General features: G+C 41.6%; 2 protein-coding genes across 9 annotated transcripts in view; one reads left to right on the forward strand and one right to left on the reverse strand.

The window, feature by feature from the left end:
• The window catches only part of Mlh3 (mutL homolog 3), a 47,895-nt gene extending 39,825 nt beyond the window's left edge, over positions 1-8,070 (forward strand). For all 4 annotated transcript variants that reach the window (XM_046440843.2, XM_046440842.2, XM_046440845.2 and 1 more), the window contains 4 exons: positions 1,689-1,712; positions 1,978-2,056; positions 4,322-4,473; positions 6,037-8,070. In XM_046440843.2, the coding sequence (XP_046296799.1) occupies positions 1,689-1,712; positions 1,978-2,056; positions 4,322-4,473; positions 6,037-6,156 (375 nt within the window). In that variant the 3' untranslated portion in view covers positions 6,157-8,070. The remainder of the gene's footprint in view (positions 1-1,688; positions 1,713-1,977; positions 2,057-4,321; positions 4,474-6,036) is intronic.
• Positions 1,447-20,396, reverse strand: Eif2b2 (eukaryotic translation initiation factor 2B subunit beta). Of its 5 annotated transcripts, none has more exons than XM_058577856.1 (8): positions 20,164-20,396; positions 19,943-20,063; positions 19,645-19,793; positions 18,616-18,779; positions 17,939-18,034; positions 17,212-17,349; positions 16,164-16,230; positions 1,447-1,906 (listed from the first exon to the last, which is right to left on the reverse strand). In XM_058577856.1, exons 1-8 carry the CDS (start codon positions 20,324-20,326, stop codon positions 1,866-1,868), a joined length of 939 nt encoding a protein of 312 aa, XP_058433839.1. In that variant the 5' UTR covers positions 20,327-20,396; the 3' UTR covers positions 1,447-1,865. The 5 variants fall into 5 exon arrangements, with proteins under 5 accessions (XP_058433839.1, XP_046296805.1, XP_046296804.1 ...); XM_046440849.2 differs by lacking the exon at positions 1,447-1,906 and adding an exon at positions 11,989-12,183; XM_046440848.2 differs by lacking the exon at positions 1,447-1,906 and adding an exon at positions 14,431-14,996.
• Between the last annotated feature and the right edge of the window lie 1,705 nt (positions 20,397-22,101).

Consider the following 22,101-nt stretch of genomic DNA (forward strand, 5'->3'; position numbering starts at 1 on the left):
AGCTGTCTTGAGGACAGTGGTCATCTTGTAGAATCCCCTCTTGAGGATGAAGTGGGGCAGAAGACAGAATGGGGGACAGGAGTGAACAAAAGGAAAGGAATGAGGCAGGTAGACTATTCTTCCATCAGCTTTGGCTAGATAGATGAAGAGAGATATGGGACAACTAACCACTAGGAAGGGTCAAGAAGTGGAGGGCAGGACAGAGGGCTGAGGAAGGAGTTTTGTTTAAGATGGGAGAGACACAAGTGTGATTAGGCTACAGGTGAGAGGACGTACAAGAGCAAGAGGCAATTTGTGGACTACCTGGATCCTACCCTTCCCACAGTTGCCTTTTGATCTGGCAAACTTTGCTTTGCTCTCAGCAGACCTCTTTTCTCCACAGAGCTCATTTCCAAATTGTCTTAAATCCAAAAGATAGGATCTGTTAGAATCTTGTATTGTAATTCAACCCCTAAAAATGTAACTGGAAAATTATAATAAAAAACTTTTCCTAGAGCGACTTCAAAGACTACTTTTACAGAGTTTACTTCAAATTGAAACAAAGCTTACAGTTTCAGATAATCAAGATTTTCTGAAATCTGATCAGACTGATCAAGAGAGATTTTGTTGATTCTGGAAGAAGCTGGAACAGTTTGGTGTTTTGAGGTGGTAACTCTTTGAATCCTAGAGTTGAAAGAAAATTTAATACATCCTTCTATAACGCTCTGTATTCCAGTCTGCTGAATGAGCTTTTAAACATTATTTAAATTATACAGTATTACTTGAACCATTGAAATGGGAAATAAGCTGAGAATTAGACCCTTCTTCCCCTCATCAGACTTACAAATTGATGTTTTACAGACTCAGATATACATACACAAAAGAGAACAGTAAAGAAATTAGGTTTGATTTCCATCCATACCAAGCTTTGTTAGTAAATGGGTGTTTCATCTTTCTATTTAAGTTTGTTTGGGAAAATATGTGGTTCATATATAGTATTTATCACATGGCTCTTGGTAACAGTGCTCATTTATAAATTTGGCCAACTAGAATATATAGGAAAGAGAGAAGAGAGTGTTCTGAGTTTGATTTAAAAAGAAAATCACCCTGTTGTAATCTTAGGAAGATGATTTTTACATTGTCATTTCCATGAGTAAAGAAATCTAGTTTTCTTATAAAGAAATCATTAAATGTGCTGAATCTCCCAACAATTTTCTTTCCTTGAGAGGTTAAACAAATTAGTACCATTAAATAATGCTGGGTTTGAATTTCTTTAAAGTTCTTTTGTAGTATCTATGGATACTTAACTGTTGAAAAGGTCACCCCAGGGGCAGAGATATCCAGGAGAGGAGAAACTTCTTTAGAAAAAGAGCTTGTTGACATGAAGGGAATTGTTCCCAAAAAAGACTGCGGGAAGTAAATTTATTTCTGCTTGTAATATCTAAACAAGTGACAGTGCACAGTGTGTTGATGATTTTTGTGTATTTATTCTCATCTTGTGTGTAACATTACACTTGTTCTGGCCAAGATTACACATACAAATAGACAGTCTTACAACAAAATAAATCTGTACCTAAGTGCTGTATTGCTGGAACTCTCTTCTTCAGGAGGCATATCTTAAAGGAGAAAATTGGGATAACCTGTAAATACTGAAGGGCTTGAACAATATAACAGTGGACTAATGCCTGGTTTCCTTTTTTGATTTGTAGGAATTTGTTCAAGAACAAGTGGAGGTAAGTTTTTCTCTCGAGGTTTCACACAGAGTGCCACACATAAAAGGCTTCATTGTCTCATTTCCTTCTCATGTAATAACATAGCTGCGGGCTGGGGATGTGGCTCAAGAGGTAGCATGCTCGCCTGGCATGCGTGCAGCCCGGGTTCTATCCTCAGCACCACATACAAACAAAGATGTTGTGTCCGCCGAAAACTAAAAAAAAAATAAATATTAAAAATTCTCTTTCTCTCTCTCTCTCTTAAAAAAAAAAAAAAAAAACATAGCTGCTCCAGGCCACAGGAAGCATCCAGGGGACTTTGCCACTGACCATCCAGAAGGTGTTGGCCTCCCAAGCCTGCCATGGTAAGAGCCTCAGCAGCCAGCTGTGGAATCATCCAGGTGCTGAGCACTGGCCTCAGTGCGGTGACTGAGAAAGAAGCAGATGAATGTTTCTGCTTCTCCCCAGAGAGTATGATTTAGATTTTAAAAAGAAAAACTGAGTACACAAAAGCAAAGCCTAAAAAATTTTACAAAGTGTGATGACAACACTGACTTTCGTGAGCAGAGGAGTGACTTCTTTTAAATTAATGCATTACAATTATGCATAACAGTGGGATTTGTTGTTACATATTTGCACATGTGCTGGAGGAGTGACTGTTAGAGGAGGCGCAAATGGAGCTGAGTTTTGAATGAGCAGAGGGTGATGGATTCCGTTCATCTCCTGGAAGGGGGAGTTTACCACAGGGAGAGGAAGCAGGCTGTGCAAAGAACACCAAGAAATTGGGTTGGTAAGAGAGAGCAGAAGCCTAGGACACAGCAACCCCTTTAGACTTGATACAGAAGGCATTAGAGGCACATTAGACGGTTCTTCAGTCAAAGATAATGAAATGTGGAATGGTATTGGAGATACTTACTTTAGGGATCAAGACAGTTACAGAATCTCCTGTGACTATCATTTGACCGCAGTGAAGTCTCCAATCCACTGACCCTTTTATCCCTGTCCATCAGTCTTCTCTCTTCACCTCCTGTGATCCATCATTAATCTACCTCCTATAAATATCCTCGAGTCTTTTGCTCCTTTATCTTATCCTTATTCCTCATAGCTACTCGATAATCAAATATCATTATTGCTATCTTCAAAACGTAACCTAAATCTCTCATTTGATCTGACTTCACTGTCCCCCCTTCACTCCCTCATTATTGCCCCTATTTGGGGTGGTATGTACAAGGGACTGAACCCAGAGGCACTCTACCACTGAGCTACTTCCCCAGCCGTTTTTGAGACAGGATTTTGCTAAGTTGCCCAGGCTGGCCTTGAACTTGTCGTCCTCCCTTGTCTCTAGGATCACAGGCATATACCACTTTTCAATGCTCTTGGTTCTCCACATCCAACTCTGGCTCTGCTTCAAGCTATTAATGCCCAGAGGAATCTTTTCAAAGCATCCCTCTAAGTATGCCATTCTTCTAACTAAAATATGATAATGACTACCCATTGCCCTTAGTATAAATATTTTATTCTTTACTAAGGGTTTTCATAATCTGACCCCTGTCTACCTATTTAGTATCATCTCACATCACTGGGCTCTCCCTTGATCTTTACATTTCAGCCTGTTCCTTTGATTTTGTTCTTCCTGTGTGCTAAACTCCTGTCAGTCTCAAGGCCTTTGCACTTCCCTTTCCTCTGCCTGGAACCTCTTCTGCCCCTTCTTCAATCAGTTGTCTTTCTTAGTCCAAGGTCTCAGTTTAAATATCATTTTGACAAGGCAGCCTTCCCTGACTTCCTAAACTAGATTTGGTCTTCCTGTTATATACTCATATTCTATATTTTATAGTACTTAAATTATTGTGTAATTATTAATTTAATGTTCTTTCATGTATTGACCATAAACTGCCCAAAAAGACTCCTAATGCATGGTATATACTTAATAAATTTTGGGGTGGGGGCAGGGCAGCAGGGATTGAACTCAGGGGCATTGGACCACTGAGCCACATCCCCAGCCCTATTTTGTATTTTATTTAGAGACAGGGTCTCATTGAGTTGCTAAGCACCTCACCATTGCTGAGGCTGGCTTTGAACTCACAATCCTCCTATTTTAGCCTCCCAAGCCACTGGGATTACAGGCATGTACCACCGCACCCAGCTTAATAAATATTTTTGACATTGAATTAATATAGGAACAAATGATGGGTTCTAATAATATGAGGGTTTATATTAGGAAGATTATTACAGAAATTAGAAAAAAGGAACAAATAAAACTGGGCGTTGAAAGAAAACAATCAGAGATGGCTGTTGGATAACCCTTGTACACAAGGTAACTTCAACTCCACAAATTCATAAGTAGGCAAAAATACTTCTTTTAGAAAAACCCTGAAAACAAAATCCTACAAGGTAAGAAATACCTCCTATAGGAATTAGACGAACACTCCATAAGGAAAAGCTGACGGACAGGTCAGTCAGTCCTGAAGCCGTAAAGTTTCATCCCTGGCGGTTAGTGCCAATTCCAAGCAGTATGAAAGCCACATTAAAGAAGTCTAAGAAATGTTACTTTTTACAGATATTTGGCTCTGACCCAGGGTCAACATTGATTTCCATGTACACTGTAACCTTCTGGTTTCTTTTTTGTTTAGGGGCCATCAAATTTAATGACAGCCTGAGCCTAGAAGAGAGCTATCGACTTATTGAAGCTCTGTCATGGTGCCAGCTGCCATTCCAGTGTGCTCACGGGAGACCTTCTATGCTGCCACTAGCTGACCTAGACCACTTGGAGCAGGAGAAACAGGTACACTAATGATTAGGAGGAGCAGGAAGGAGCAGTTTGTCTTTATTTTCCAGGTCCTGCTATCCAAGTGCAATCAGTTTTAATCCTTTCCAAAATGTGAGAGCTTGGAAAAACAAGCATTGGAGGTTTCATTTAAAGCCTTGCTCATTTCATCTTCCAGCTCAAATTCAAAATGGAACTTAGACTAAACTGTTAGATTATCTACATGATGGCTTTGTATTTTTAAGCTTAACTTCTATATAGATTTGTGTATCTTGAAATATGTTACCTAATGGCTCTGGGTTTGATAAGATGCAGAGGTTCTTCTTGGAGGTAGAGAAGGTTGGTAGAAATACAGAAAGTTCACTATTGGTAGAATATAGCCGCAACATCCAATTTCTTGATAGTATGTGCTAGAAATGGTGACCTGTGACTGTGGCTAGCCACCTCCAATGATGTCTTTCTTTTTTAATTTTTTTTTTTAGATGTGTAGACCTTTATTTTATTCATTTACTTATATGTGGTGCTGGGAATCAAACCCAGTGCCTCACACATGCTAGGCAAGCGTTCTACCACTGAGCCACAGCCTCAGCCCCAGCCCCTCCAATGATATCTTGAGTTGTGGCTGAGGATCATTATCAGGCTGGGAACGAGGCTTTAGGAGATCTCTACATTGCTGTGACCCTGGCTACCTAGCAGCCATGGAAAATGATGTGGATAATGCAATCAAGGCACAGAGTGGCATAAATTAAGAACATTTTCTATCCCTATTATAATCTTCTTCCCCAGCACTGGGGATTGAATTCAGGGGAACTGAGCTATATTCCCAGTCCTGTTTTTTAAATTATTGTTTTTATTTTGGACAGAGTCTCAATAAGTTGCCAAAGCTGTCCTGAAACTTATGATCCTCCTACCTCAGCCCCTGGGATTACAGTTGTGCATCAGGGCACTTAGCTCTATTCTTGTTATAATCTTTTTTTAAATTATTTTTTTATTTTTTTAGTTGTTGATGGACACAACACCTTGCTTTGTTTATTTATTTTTATGTGGTGCTGAGGATCAAACCAAGTGCCTTACATGTGCAAGGCAAGTGCTCTACTGCTGAGCCACAACCCCAGCCCCACTTATTTATTTATTTTATTTATTTTGGTGCTGAGGATCAAACCCAGGGCCTTGTGCATGCAAGGCAAGCATTCTACCAACTGAGCTCTATATCCCCAGTCTCTTATTATAATCTTAAATGAAAAATAGAACATGAGCAAATAGTTATGTCCATGTTGCTGCTTTCCAAAATCTTTTATTTTTCCTGCTAAAGGTTATAAAGGCTCTTCTCTTTTCCTGACTCAGCCAGTTGATTTTACTCTTTGTTTCATATAATAAAGAAAAATGAAAAAAAGTTTTGTCCCCATTGGTGAAGAGATAAGAATCTAGATTTAAAGTTTGCAGTCCCAATATCCTATAGAACTCTATAATCTTTGTCCAGAAACTAGAATTCTAAACAGATTTGAAGAACTGTAATTTTCAAATACTTTCATGCTATCAGACTTTTCATATTGCTAATTGGAATTATTCTTTGTTCCACAGGTTAAACCCAATCTTGCTAATCTTCGGAAAAGGGCTGAGGCGTGGCATCTCTTTGGAAAAGCAAAAGGCTGTGATGCAAGGCAAAGCCTGCAGTCTGTGTCTTCTTGTGAGCCCCCTTGAGTATGGACCTTTGGATCCATGAGGAACCCAAGGGCTTAAAGGATGCTAACTGCCTCTGAACAGAGAGCATGAGCCGTAGTTAGCAGTGCAGCCGTGGCTGAGTCCCCCTGGTGCCTGGAGAGGACCCTCACATCAGTCCTGTGGTGCAGGTGGGCCCTCTGGCTGAAGAGTCAGATGGAATCAAGCCTAAAAACAGTTCATTGATTTGCATCCAGACACAGTACTGTTTGTAACTTACTTAAGTGATGAAATTTAATGATTAATTATTTGACTGGTGAGTTAGCTTGTGTTTGAGAGGTGTGGTTTTTCTTTTTGTGTAATTTATTTTCAGTCTCCAAATATGCATTTATGAAATTGAGCTGATGCTAAACCCCTACAACTAGTCCTACTCGGCCTTCCTCCACTGCCCCCTGGTTTCTCCATTAGTCCCTCCTTTCCTTCAGTCTTCACTTCCCTTCGCTGCTTTTTAATATTCTAAATCAGAGATTTACAGTTTCTCTACTCTCAGTAAATCCCTTCCTGAAGTCATCCATCAGAACTATAGTCAAGGGCTGGGGTACTAGCTCAGGGGAAGGTGCTTGCTTAGCATGTGTAAGGCCCTGGTTTCAATCCCTAGTATGGCAAAACAGGCAAAAAAAAAAAAAAAAAAAAGGAGCTTTTAATAAAATTATTTTATGGATTAAAAAACTATTAATAAAGAGAAACATGGACAAAGAATAGAGAAAAATTTGAAGTTCTGTTCCTGGCTTTTTGTTAGTTTTTTTTATTGCATTTTGAAAACTCAGAGAATGTTCATATTCTAAACCAGTAACATGGTAAAAATGCTATGAGCTTGTTTTTTAAAATATAATTTTTCTGTGCTTCATAAAGTGTTTCTTTATGTGAAAGCAATTGTTATATCAAATGCAGCATTTATTCTTTCAATCTTACATGACATAGTCCACACTTTTTTTCCTCAGGAGACAAGGGTTCTTTTGATCCCTTTTAAATTGTGTCTTGGTTTTATTATTATGCCTATCCAATGGCCTTATGATTTCACTTGGGGCTAAGACTAATCTTTCTACAAATGCTTGTTATTCCACTCTTAAATTTGTATTTCCTCCACCCTTTCAGGTGACTTGATTTGTGGTTAATAGGACTCAACTAGTAAAAAAGCAAAAAACTAGCTGGTTAGAGTTTATTGCATCTGGGACACTGTACAATTAGTAAGATGTTGCAACAAGGATTTTCCCTTCAGTATTTCCTGAGCAGCCTGCTCAAATTGGCCTTTATATCAATGAAATAATTTTTCGCATTTTTTAATGCAGTAAACAAATGTGTGTTCATGGAAGAAAGTTTATTTTGCCAACAACACTAGGGTGAATCCTGGTAATGAAAGTATTGCCTTCATTGGCTTGGGCCTCAAGGCAGATGCAAGGAAGCTTTTATTCATTTTCAAGGGGATCCTTATAGAGTTATATAATTGGAAACCCTGAAGAATGGGCACCACTGTCTACAAATGGCCTTCATTGTACTGTATAAGAGGGGGTTTCATAATATTGGAACTATGACCTTAGAAAGGAGGGTATTTCGGAGGACTTGCAAGGCTGTAGGTCCAGAGGGGAGACATGGCCTTGAGCTTCAACCTCACTTACCAGAACGGTGTGAAGGCCACCTGTCCCAAGAATTTGAAAAATCTTTTTAGGTCAGAGCAATTTGTGAGATTGAAAAACTGTTACCTCTTATTATTTTGTTGGGGGGGTGGGTACCGGGGATTAAACTCAGAGGCACTCACCCACTGAGCCACATTCCCTATTTTGTATTTTATTTAGAGACAGGGTCTCACTGAGTTGTTTAGCGCCTCACTTTTGCTGAGGCTGGCTTTGAACCTGGAATCCTCCTGTCTCAGCCCGCCAAGCCACTGGGATTACAGACGTGCCCAGCAATTACCTCTAATTAAGATTATGAGGGAGGCGTTCAGAAGGTTTTGCCGTATGTTTCTTAATAGTAGCAGAGGATTAGAAAAAGTTCTCTATAAATTATGTAACTAGTCTTCCTGGCTAGCCTGACTTGAGCAATATAAGAGATACCCTATTTTAATTTATAAACTCAGTAGCATGCATCAGCATAAAAATAGCCTATTAACTAAAAATATCTAATTATTTATTTTATATTAGGATTAGAACCCAGGGCCTCACACCTGTAGGCAAACACTCTACTACCAATTCACATCCTCAGCCCTTTTTATTTGTTAAAACAGGGTCTCAGTAAGTTACTGCGGCTGACCTTGAACTTGGGATCATCCTGCCTGGGATTTTAGGGCACCACCATTCCAATAAATTATTTTTATTGCCTGTTGGGTTTTATTTTTTTCTATTTTGTTTTAACTCAAATGCCAAAGGAACAGAGATGCATTAAATTTTCTAACACATGATAGTAACTATGGTACTTAAGGTTTATAAAATAACTTTTCATATACTTAATCTCATTTGAATTTATTGATAACCTTTGAGATAAGGTGGTATTATTCTTTCCATTTTATAGACGGGGATTTGTCTAAGATCACACAGCTAGTAAATGAGAAAGCCAAAAGAGGCATCCCAGTTTTCTGACCTTAGTAACAATAAGAACAATAGTTAGCATTTACTGGGACTTGCATACTTAGTGCTTTGTATACACTACTTTTTTTCTTTTCTTTTTTTGTGTATGTAGTGCTGGGAGTTGAACCCAGGGCCCCAGGCACACTGTGTGTGCTACTAATGAGCTACACCCCCAGCCCTGCATACACTATTTCTAATGCTTACCACAGTCCTCTTGAAGACTATTCTCCCATTTTTATAGCAAAATTCGGAGGCTCAAAGACATTGACCAGTTTGCTAAGGACTTAGCTAAGTAAAAAAGCCAAAGTGCAGACCCAGGCCTGTGTGACTTCAAATTACAAACTCCTACCCATTATTACCCCATGGTGTCCCCATGCAATGCATGTTTAATTTATTAAAAATAAATTAGGGGCTGGGGTTATGGCTCAGCGTTAGAGCGCTCGCCTCACACCTGCAAGGCCCTGGGTTCGATCCTCAGCACCACAAGTAAATAAATAAAATAATTTGTTAAAAAAAGAATTCATTAGGTCTGGGGTTGTAGCTCACTGGTAGAGCGCTTGCTCTACTGGATTCAATTCTTAACACCACATAAAAATAGGTAAATAAAATAAAGGTATTGTGTCCATCTACAACTAAAAATTTAAAAAAAAAAGAATTCATTAATTTGTCGACTTAGTGGTTTGACTTTAGATTATATTCTGGTTGGTAGAGGCATTAGTAACTTCAGAGTAAAACTTGAGAGAAGAGGTGTGAAATGTGGCCATTATTGAAAGTTCCTTTTTCAGTAATGTTCATCAAAATTTATTGAGAAATAAAGGTGCATATGGCTGTCTCTGCCTTCAAGAGTCTTAGCTTTAGTCAGAGAGAGAAGGAAACTCAGGATGGAATATGGTGACTTCCTCCAGATTTAGGTATCACAGCTAGCTCTTTGTTATTGGGACAGAAGACTGTAGCTGGCTGCAGGAGCTAGTATCAGAACCCTTTAAAGGAGGCTAGAATGTGGAGAATGGGAGGGACTCAGGCAAGGACAGAACTGAGCTCAGGTCTGGAGCTCAAGGAGCAGCAAGAGTGGAGAGGCTCTAGCAAGTGGGCATCACTTGACAAAATCAAGGCAAACAAAAAGGGCAGAGCCGGAGGGAGCCCAAGTTCAAGTTCTAGAGATATATGCCAGTTGAGGAAGCCAAACCAAGAAGAGCAGATGTGGTTGGGCAGCCCCTAGAGAGCCCAGAACAGTGCAACAAAACTTCCAGTGCCGGCCATGCTCAACTCACTGAATAGAGGAAGAGCAGTTTCTGGCACAAAGAACCATATTCTCACTGCCTGCTTTCCACCTGAAGTGCCACCCATCTCATCAAACACTTAACCAATGCAGGCTCATAGAGAGAACTCATGGGCATGTTTGCCACCATATTTCATGCCTATTTTCACCCTTTTTGGCAGATTTGCTCATCAATAGTGAGATAGCAAAGAGGTGGAGCTAGAGAGGAAAAGGAAGTCTGAGAAAATCAAATGCACATAATCTGCACCTTACCCTTCTTTCCTTCTATCCCTCTTTTTATTCATTGGTTCATCATTTAGCAAGCAAGTAGTAAGTCACTTCAAAGTGTATTGCTTCAGAAGTCATAGGGCATTTAAAGAAGAGGTTACAAGGAGCTGCAATTGTAGCTCAGTGGTAAGAGTGCTTGCCTAGCATGTGTGAGGCACTGGGTTCGATTCTCAGCACCACATACAAATAAATGAACAAAATAAAGGTCCATCAATGTCTAAAAAATATTAAATGGAGAAAAAAAAAGAGGTTATGATTTAGGGTTTTTCTAACCTTTTTGTTTCTTTTTCTTTTTTTTTTTAAAGAGAGAGAATTTTTAATATTTACTTTTTAGTTTTCGGCGGACACAACATCTTTGTATGTGGTGCTGAGGATTGAACCCGGGCCGCACGCATGCCAGGCGAGCGCGCTACCGCCTGAGCCACATCCCCAGCCCCTTTCTAACCTTCTTGATCCAATGCCCATTTGTTACAGTGTACTCAGTCTTATCCAGAGACCTCTCCTGAAGTTCAGGTGACCTAATCATCGATGTGGGATCTAAGTGTCTTACCTGTGAACAAACTTAGCCAGTGAGCTAGTGTGACTTGAGCAGCAATCTGAAGAAAGGAGACTTGGCCAGCCTTGCCTGACCTTGGCCTTGCAACATGCTGTTTACTACAAAGACAAGAAATGGCCAGTGATGCCCCTCCATCTCCTGCCCCCCCAAAACAATTTGGAGTTAGCTCTGATGTTCGGAAGATTGTTGTTAATCAACATTGCAGTAGCTTTCTTTTAATTGCAGAATAATATATATAAATTAGGAATTGTAGGAATCAAGTTTTTGTGTTTTCACCACTGAGTAGCTTCTTTCTTCTGTAGGCAGGTCTTAATTCTAAATGTAACATGCCTGGGGTGGTGGGGAGGAGGACGTGTCACCACCTAAAGGATCCTTCTCTTTAGCACAGTATTTAATAGCAACATCATATGGTTGCCATTACAAGTGCAGCAAGGTTCAAAGGCTACCTTCCATTGTGTGAGTGATGTGCAGAGACTGAACACTCAGACTCTTTACTAAATGCTTAGCCATTGCACAATATCCTGGAACAGCAATTTGGCAAATGAAAGAATAAGGGCTGGGGATGTAGCTCAATGATAGAGTACTTGCCTACCGTGTGGAAGGCCCTGTGTTCAAATCCTCAGTACCACGCACACAAAAAAAAGAGAGAAGTAGGTCAGATAAAAAACACTTCCAAATATCATATTCTTTTTTTTTTTTTTTTGTCAGGGAGGTGTAGGTCTATAGAGGGAGTTTTTGCAAAGACCAGGTAGACAGTATGTGACCTTTACAATAATGGTCTTATACTATATGTGCTAAGCAGTTCCGATGTACTGAGTTCCACATTTATAGTGTTGCAGAGCCACTTAACAGTGATGACCCATGTGACCAGTGGCTTTCATTAACCCAAAGACTGTTACAATGGATTGCTCTGAGAAATGGTTTTGAAGCACATTTCTGAAATGTACAATCCTATGGGTCCCGGCAATCTTTCTTTGAGGTATCACTTTACACTTAAGTTTTTCTTGGTAGAGTATTTTTCAAAGACTTCTCTTCTGAGGCTAAATTAGGAATTTCTATTCCTTATTTGAGTTCCAAGAACTGTGCCTTTCCTGCCCTCCGCCCAACTTGGAAGATAGAAACCGTGGGAAAGAGCGTCTTTACAAACTGCATTTAGTTATCTAACTTGGTTTATTTAGCATATTCAGGAAGACTTTTGCATCCATGGAACCCTATTTGTGTTCATTCTCTTCAAGGGTTTTTTTCCCTGGGTTCTGCAGGGTTGGGAGGAGGGCCAGGCCCAAGCTCTAGGTAGAGTTGATGTGGAAGGTTCAGATTGATTTTTCTCTTTCCAACATTTTCACCTCCTCAAATAGAAAAAGGGAGAAAGGGAAATAAGGAAACAAAGCGTTGTGGAAATTTATGTAATTGAGAGCATAAAGATCTGGAAGAATATGCATTCCTGCAGTTCTGTTCTAGGCACTGAAGAGTTGGCCCGATGAGATGGCTTCTAACCTTCATCCATCTCAGTCATGCCTGGGAAGGATGTTAGTGCTAATTTTAGACACTGAGACTAAGATGCACAAAGAACAAGTATCATAAAGCATTTTTGGAGCCAGGAACAGATTTAAATTCCTTGACTCATTGCTGCTCTTCCTCCAAACCACACAATTGTACCCAAGTGAATTGCCGTTAGAATTGGTGCCTTCAGAGGAGACAATTGCTCATAATTGGTAGCCATAAGCCACTTCACTGAGAAAGCGTGGGGTCTTAGATGCTTGAAAGAATAATTGACAGAGGCTTGAGTGAGTCAAACACTTCTGAGTCACACAGCTTTGGTCTTGTTTTTCCCTGTCAGGAAGATGAAACCCAAGGCAGAGCCTGTCTACCAGAGCAGAAGCCTTCCCCTCATAACCTACTTTCAACCAGTGTTGACCCAAGTGTGGTTATCAAACCACCTTTCCATATTTCTTAGGGGCGGATTCCTAGGCTCCCTCCCTCCACCCAATCACTGCCACAAGAGGTAGTCCTATTTCAGAATGACTAGTTCCTAAAGATGGCAGATTATCTGGATCACTCAGAGTGATGTCTTAGTTTAAAACTATAAATCATATAATTTTCTTTTGTTTTAATGGAAGAAGGGTCATATTATGCATTTTGTCCTACAGCTTGGTTCCTTCCACCCCAGCTTGTTTTTAACTTACAGAATATTAAAACAAACTTCCATACAAATCTATCCCCCCCCTTTTTTTTTCTTTTTTTAGTGCTGGGGATTGAACCTAGGGCCTTGTGCTTGTGAGAAGCACTCTACCAACTGAGCTATATCCCAGCCCCTCTAGCCCATCTTTAAAGGGTAACAACTCATCTGCCCACAGGGCCTAAACCAAGAGCATACACAAGCTAAGTGGGTTCAACAGGAAGTTTTCAATCCAGTGGAATCAGATGCTAATCCTGCAACTTAGGAATGTGGGTTAGGATTTGCAAAATCTAAGTTTTCAAGAAAAGCACGAAATCTGAATTTTTTAAATGGGCAATCTCCAGATTGTTCAGTATTGGTAACTAATTAAAATTAAGTGCTAGGTGAACCATCCAAAATGCTTTCAGTGCTCCAAGCCACCCTTTTGAAACCTCTATTGCTTGTATACATAATGTCCCACAGTGAAAATGTCATACTTATTTAACATTTCTTCTATTGTTGAACATTTAGCCATGACATTACATATGTGACACTGAACATTCTTGTGGGAGGTGCCACGCCATGTGACCAGCATTTTCCTTCCCTGATTGGTTGAGGCTTTATCGGTCACTTCCCGTGATCAGGACACACAGAAGTGGCCCTAGATAGCAACCCGGATCTTGGAAGTCGTAAAATGTCGCAAAATGTGTCTTCATGCGAAGGCCTGCCTTCTTATAGCTCCAGGGGTCAAATTACCTTACCTGTCCTTGTAACCTGCCCCCTTTGACCTTTTTTTGGATGGAAAAAAATGAGAGTCCCCCAATAAAAGCCCACTCCCAAACGTGCTAGCTCCCTCTCGCCAGCCTCTTGTGATATTCCTTGCTCTCCCATTTGGGGGGTTTGAGGCCAAGGGCAGAGAAGCTGTCCCAGGGCTTGAATTAAAGGTAAATTGTGTGTCTGTGTTTTATTTGGTACCTTAGGAAATTCACTCAAGCAACCCTTAGTTGGCTGCCTGCGCTGGCCGGGGGCACATTCTTATCTTTGAGTGTTTGTACACACAATTCTAGAAGTGGAGGCTGCCTTTTAAAATGTTCTAATTTACGGTCCTAGTAACGGGACATTAAGAGGGTCCTTTTCTGGGAAGCTTTAAAGTAACTCCCAAGGTTCCCCAAAGATCAGATGCAGTAGGTCTTATAGGGAGCAAAATGGTGTATTTTTTTAAGCTCCCTGGTGATTCTGATAATCAGCAATCTTGAAACCACTGACTAGATTACTGAGGAGTTATTGGGGGCCAATTCCAGTGAATTATGAAAACTGTAAATACTTTCATTTGTACTTCTATGTTCAGACTTTCCCCTCTAACTACAGCCCTCTAAGATAACATGAAAATGGTTCTGCTGCTGCAATTTCAGTTCAGTTGGAGTTCAGGACAACAATCTTGGGAGCCTTCCAGTATCTTTTATTGGCATAGCCTAGGAAAAGGTGTGGGAGCCATTTCTGAGCAAAAATTTGTATCCCAGCAAGGTAGTCAGTGTTATGTTTAACACACCACTGAACCAGAAAGTTGAAGTCCCTGAAACAGACACAGCTAGGCACTAAGAGGCTCCAAAATCAATAGGCAAAGCCCTGCTGCTCTTTTAAGACCTAAAAGGCAAGAGCCAGTCCTGGATGTGTGGCTTGTTCTGGGATGACTAAAAAGGCAGAAACAGGATCAAGTTTTTAAGGTTTACTCTGTCCACTCCCCCACTGCTAGGAGGATGCATTGTAGCAGCAGCATTGAGTCTCCTCTCCGCTGTGACCAAGCAGTTTCCGCTTAGAGTAAGTGGTGGTCATAAGACATGGTCATCAGGATGGTAGAGCTCACTCATTAGGCGATAGATGTATGACGGTGCATTCCCACCAATGTTGGAGATAAACAGGGTAATGAGCTCAGGGGGAACGTAGTCAAACACAGGGCAGTGAACGCTGACCTTCTCCAGAATGTCCCCTGAAAGGCAATCACAACTGCTAAAGATAAAGCTGAGGCTCCTACTCTAAGAATTAAGTTGCATACGGAGCCTAGGCTCAATAATGCAGGCATGTAAATACCCAGGAAGGGAAGTTGTGGCAAAGTAAAACTGGAAGACAGGATTCCAGACCATAAATCTCCGTGCTTAAAACTGTCCAATTCAAATTGGAGAGTTTGAATTAAAATTCAAACTCGAGATTGCAACCTTCAAAATCTGTTCTCTCCACCCCACCACATTATGATTTGTACTCTCCCCGATGCTCACAAATTTCCAGCCATATGGCCATTTTTTCCAGATGGGGAAGTATATTACCAATCTCAGGCTCCTGTACCAGTGCCTAGAAAACCCTTGCCCTGATCTTCACATGGCAGGTTCTATTCATTCAGTACCTGGTGGCAACGTGATCTCATGAAGACCCTTGCCCAATCTCGTTAGTACCTTAGCCACTTTCTAAGACATCACTTTTGTTTTCTTCCTAAAGTATCCCAGGACCTGACATTTCTTGTCTGTTGTTCACACAGAGTAAAAGCTCTGTGGAAACAGGGCCTTATTATTGTTATATCTGCCGTGCCTCATGACGGTGCTCAATACACATATTTCTTAAAGAGTGGGTATTTAAATAAAAGGATGAAATTATTCAACTTCCAAAAATTAGGATACCACATATTGTGCTTTGTGTTTAGAGAGTGCTTTGGGCCAGCTTAACTGCTTAGGAGGCAGCAGGTTCATTGAGCAGAGAAAAAGACCCTGATATACCAGGGCATCCAGGCTATAGGTGAGTTTTACCAGTAGGAACATTCCAGAGCTTGCTCCTTTGGCAGTCAGTTCACCAAAATGACTCCCTACAGCAAATGAACACAGGTAAAGTTTCCTACGCAATTGCTGCCTGTATTTCAAATCATGTGCAAAGCCAAACCCAGTTAATGCTGAGTGCTCCAACCAACCATAGCCCCAAGAACTCAGCTAATACATACTAGTCTAAGAACAAATTAAAAGGACTAACTCAGGTCCCTAAGCACTCAGCTGCTAAATATAAAGTCTTTACAAGAAGTATAATAAAAAAACACACCTTGCCAGTACTCAATCCTACTAACCACCCCAACAATAAAAAGATCAAACACACACACACACACACACACACACACACACCACTCTTCAGTACCTTCTGTGAAAGGCAGGACTTCTTCAGGAGCCACAAACTTGTGAAATGAATCTTCTTCATTGGGGAACTAGGAAGGAAAAAAAAAATTTAAAAAGAGACCTAGCAATTCCACTCTTAATAAGTACCTAAGAGAAATGAAAATATATGCCCACACAGAAAACTTATATACAGATGCTTAAAGTAGCATTATTAAAAAAGCCAAAAGGAACCATCTCAAATGCCCATCCACAAATGAATGGATAAACTGTGGTGTACCCAATGGAATCTTTCCTTAAAAAGGAAATTCTGACATGCGTTACAACATGGATGAATCTTGAAAACATTCTGCTAAGTGAAAGAAGTCAGAAACAAAATGTCACATATTGTATGATTCCTTTGATATAAAAATATCCAAAATTGGCAAATCCATAGACAGAAAGCAGACTAGTGGTTAATAAAAGATGGGGAAAGAGGAGTAGGGAGCAATGACTTAATGGGTACAGGGTGTTTTTCTGGGATGACAAAAAGTTTTAAAGCTAGAGAATGGTAATTGCACAATGCTGTGAATGTACTAAATGCCACTAAATTGTACATTTTAAAATGGCTAATTGTATGCTATGTGAATTTTATCTCAATTAAAAAATACAGAGACATATAAATAGATTGTTTTCAATGCAAATAGCTTTTATCACTGACAAAATGGCTCTTCACTTAGCAACTGCTTGTATTCAGGCCATAAAGACAGGCCTTTATGACAATGAGGAATAGGACCAATTCTATGACCCTACTTTCAACCTGCTAGGCATTTTCAGAAATGATTGGGGGGGGGGGGTTGTGTTAATTGTATGCACAGGGCCTTTCCTTAGTCCATATTGTCCTGACATTATAATTTTGACTTCTAAAACTGGCAGGATATAACTATCAATTGTGCTTTCTGGATCAAGACTTCTGTGGCTCTTTCTATCCTCTACTGGGTCTAATCCATTGAGTAGAATGAGTAGGTTGAAAGCCAAGTTCAAGCCTACACTCTGGCTTCCTTCTTTCTGTTGCCTACAAACTAGAGACATACCTGTGGGGAAAGCTTGAACATGGGTGCACAGACGATGAGTGGTGTGAAATGGTGCTTTGCTGCCAGTGCCAAAGTATGGGTTCCTGCCACAGCTCGCAGCGCACCATTAGCCAGGATGGTCTTTGTGCCAATGATCACCTTTGGGACAAGAAGAAAAATGTAAGCCATCTTGGGGGCCATTGGCCACCACAGGCTGAATGCTCAGGCCTCCATCTTGGCACCCTGAGAAATCACAGACCAGCAGGTGGAAAGTGAGCCTAGGCTTAGTACTATAAAGTTCTGGCTTTCCCAAGGAAAGAATGAATGGAGCATGGAGCAGGAAACCGCAATGCCTTCTGCTCTCTGCCCTGTCTTTTCTGGAATCTATCTGCCATACCTCTCGAGAAGCCAAGAGTCTTCTTTATTTACCATCTACTATTGCCAAGTTCTCTTGAGCCTAGGGCAGGAACCCTGTAGCCAATCCCTAACAGCTGACACTCCTAGCTTGATTCTACTTCTAGTTTTTCAATTCTTTAACCAAATTTAGATGCTACTCCAAGTGAAGAACAGTGATGCAGATAAAAAGGAAAGAAAATCAGTTAATAGATTTAAAATGCCTAAGTATATACTTTCAAAGGGTTAACTAGAATCTTTCTTCTCTTACCATAAATATTAAGAGAAGGAAAAAATATCAGTATTTTAAAAATATAATCCTCATGAATTCAACAGTAACTTGAAAGATACCAACCTTGTTGACTCTTGACATAACAGCAAAAATGGCAGCATCAGTCATGACAGTAGTCTCAATACCTGCTTTGGACAAATTGACAGCCATTTCATGACCCTGCAATAGAAGGGAAAGGCTGATGCTGTGAGAGAAAGAAACAATGAAAAAGAGCTCTCAGATGTACCTGGACCTGCGGAATGCTGTGCTATAGGCATATCCATCAGCCAGTTTCCAAAAGATAACTCCCTTTTCTGCCTATGATGGGTATACTCTTATGAGCCGCAGGAAAGCTAATAAATATATATTACTCCATAGCAGCACTAGAGTAGCCACAAAACTGGAAATACAACTTGCTTGCATAATGGAGCACAGCTGCCACAACAGCTCCTGGCTCATTCTTTTACAACATCCTTCATCCTTACATATTTATCTTTTTGAAACCTATTATTTACTTAAGGATTGGGTGAGATCAGTCCAAGCACCCATCATCCCCAAAGTAAAGTACCCTCTTTTGATTCCTAAAAGAACCAGTTTATCTCTTCTTGGACCCAATAGTGTCACCCAACTTTTTTAAACTATAGATTGAAAATATTCACCAGATGAACAACTTGAAAATTCTGTTAATGTTTTACTTCCACCCATCCTTCCTTTATTCCCTCGTTTTTCACTTTTCTTAGCAACTCTAACAGTCCCCCTACCTGGCAGAAAGGAGCACACTCTGCCACAATGACATGGAATTTCCTCTTTCGGGCAGCCTCTTTAAGGAAGGCCTCCACTGTTCTGGAGAAGCCAATGGTCATAATCACCTCATTGGAATGGATGTGCTCCAGAGCCTGGGCTGCAATGTTCTCCGTGGTGCCCTCTGCAAAAACATTTTTTTGTAAGGAAAATATGAAAACACTATGCCACATCACAGATATGACAACAGTATGACAAGGGATGTTTGCCCTTCACATAAACTGCCCACCTGGCAGAATCTAGTACCACAGGTTAATGGGCTTAAAATGAAATGTCACAATTTCTTAAAAGCTCCCCTCCTCTGGGATTTTCTACTTCCTAAAATCTTAGCCTGCATCCCTTTTCCAGCAGCATTCCTGCTCATCAACTTCCTCCCTGCCACAATGCTGGCTCTGAAGACAGTAAGCACAGGCGAGAAACAGCAATCTGGGGAACATGAAAGTGCTGACTGTGAGGTAAACAGCTCCTTCCTAAAAGAACTCTTTCTCCAAAAGGTGGCCACAACAACCTCTACCTGAGAGAGGGAAGCAAGAGAAAAATGGAGAAGGAATTTGGAAGCAGTAGTTTGGGCCACAGATAGAACCTAGTCTTTTTATCCTATGAGGAACTCTGTAATGAATATCTGTAGGTCTCCTGGATCTCAGAGACAAGGTATATATGTATGAAGAAAAAAAAATATAAGAGAAAGTTTAGTAAGGGAGGGTGTAGCAAGTGTGGTTTTAGGAAGTTTATTTTCTTTGAAATGAAAATAAAGCCCTATCCTAATAGAGTCTTTGAGACAGAGGATTTGCAGCCTATAAAGGATTGGTCTGTCAGGAAAAGTAGGGAAGATTACTTTAGTCCTGCTGCCTATTCCACCCATTCCTAATCAAGGAACCAGAAGACGGGTCATCCTTCCCACCTCTGCTGAAGAACGACTTCCAGGGGCTTGCTTCTGTTTTCTCATCCCTTGCGACCTGTTGGGTCCACCCAGTGTTCAGACATCTTACCCAGCTCCACGAGCAGCTCATTAATCGCCTCAATTATGTTGGACTGCAGTTGGGCATAATGGACGCTGAAATCCTCGCTCAGACCTCCAGATGTCAAGAGTTTGTGCAGGGACTCCTGCTGATCGCTCTCGTCACTGCGTCCGTGCAGTCTACGGGGGCAACAAGACCCAAATGGGGAGGAGGTATAGTCAAGTAAGCAACAGGTGCTGCTCAGCAACAGTAGTTGCTCTAAGTGTTCAGAGAGCACATGCAAAAAGTGTCACTGCGTCCAACCCAGAGCCCAGGCCGTGAGCCTGACCTGCCATACTCCTCCCGGATGATCTTGAGCACTCTCCGCACCATATTGCCCACGGTGGTCTCCGAGGGCTGCGCGGCCGTCATCCTCCGGCCCTCTCTGCGGATCAACTCCATCAGCTCCCCTACAGCCCGAGAGAGAGGGTGTGGGACAGAGCAGCTTCAATGCTGCCTGGGTAACTTAGCCTAGGGATCGGGGACGTGAACGAGGCAGGTCTGCCTCACCTGCGTTACTCCAGCGGTGGTCCGTGATGATCCGGCGCAGCAGCCCCAGGGTCTCCCGAGCCATGTGCTCCGAGCTGCGCTGCCCACCACCCCGCTTTAGGGTCTCCACAAAGCTCTCGATCCTCTCGGACAACTCCGAGCCCTTCGCCGCGGCTCCCGGCATCTCGGTGACAGGCAGAATCCACACCTGGAAGACCCAGGGTTGCACTTCCGGGGCGGGAAAGGTCAACTTCCGCTCCAAGAAGAAAACTTCGGTTTGAGAGAAGTAGGTACGCCCCTTTCATCTGCTTAGGCCAATCAGAGACGTGGAGCTCTGGTTGTTCGCTTTCCACGGTGCGCCTCGGCCGGAAGTGGCTTTTCTGAGGGCTCTGAAGCTGAGCTGGGGTGACCGGTCCCGCCTGAAGAGGAGGTGTGGCTAGGGAAGGCTACCCTGCTGCTATGGTAACGGCAAGCCTCTACGCTGGCTCTCAGCGACCCGAAGCCGCGCGGGAGAAGTCTCCGCCCTCCTTCCTGGCCCCGCAGCTCGATGACCGTCTGGTGTCCTGAATCAAACGCTGCAAGAGGGCGTCCAGGGCCTGCTGCTCCTTGGGAAGACGCCCCATTATAGTGTTGATTATTACATGGTACTGATTGCTCCCGTCTCCCTAATGGATTCAATCTCGCGAAGACGGGACCGTTACCTATTTTGCCTTTATATTCCCGCGGCTTGGCACGTCTGATGGAAGAGAGAGGAATAGGGGATGAAGAGAGTGCCCGTTTACAAGGATTTCGTAATAGGAGCTAATACGGGAGCAAAGATGATGGCCTCCGATTTGGTAGACTGGCCGACCTACCCAGTATTAACAGCTACCATTTACTTCAGGCCTATCATGTAATGGGCACTGTGTGTGAATTGACTCTTCTTCAGTCCGGTGAAATGGATATCTTACCCATTTTACAAGGGAAACAGACCCACAATATTTAAGCAGTTAAGAAAGGGAGTGGTTCACACTTGTATCCGGTCTATCTGAACCCAAAATCTTAATAGGAATCTCTCTCTCTCTCTCTCTCTTTTTTTTTTTTTTTTTCCTCCCTGTCCTGGGGATTGAATGCAGGGGCCTTTTACTACAGAGCTACATCTCCAGCCTTTTTATTTTGAGACAGGATCTCGCTAAATTGCTGAGACTGTCCTCGTACTTTTGCAGTATCCTCCACCCTCAGCCTCCTCAGTCACTGGTATTACCCATATGCCGCCGCTCCCAGCTCGAATTATTTCCTTGAGATAAATTCCTCAAAGCCAAGTCCTTAGGCATTCACATTTTCAAGGCTTTGACAAATTAGGCATACACATTTTCAAGGCTTTGACTATTGACAAATTATCCTCCAGAAAGATTTTACCAGTATCAAAATCAGCCAGAGCTGAGCGCGGTGGCGTAAGCCCATAATCCCAGCGTCTTGGGAGGCTGAGGCAGGAGGATCACAAGTTCAAAGCCAGCTTCAGCAAAAGTGAGACACTGAGCAACTCAATAAACCCTGTCTCTAAACAAAATACAAAATAGGGCTTCTAGGGATGTGAGTACCCCTGAGTTAAATCCCCGGTAACACCCCCCCACACACACACACACAAAAAAAAAAAAAAAAGACAAAGATAGTACAAAAAAACTACAGACCAAAATCTGCAACAAATTTGTTGGCACATCAAATCCAGCAACACTAAAAATGAATAATACAGGAGCTGGGGCTGTAGCTCAGTGGTAAAGTTTTTGCTTCGCATGTGTGAGGCACTGGGTTTGATCCTCAGCACCACATAAAAATAAATAGATACTGTGTATTCATCTACAACTAAATATTTTTTTAAAAAGAATAATACATATGTGTGAAGCAGAATTTAAACCTGAAATGCAAAGCTGGTTCAACATTTCAAAATCAATTTATACACCATATTAACAATCTAAGAAG

Source organism: Marmota monax, unplaced genomic scaffold (genome assembly GCF_021218885.2).
Source record: "Marmota monax isolate L192 unplaced genomic scaffold, Marmota_monax_Labrador192_F-V1.1 WCK01_AAM20220418_F8-fsc00017, whole genome shotgun sequence".
Taxonomy (NCBI): domain Eukaryota; kingdom Metazoa; phylum Chordata; class Mammalia; order Rodentia; family Sciuridae; genus Marmota; species Marmota monax.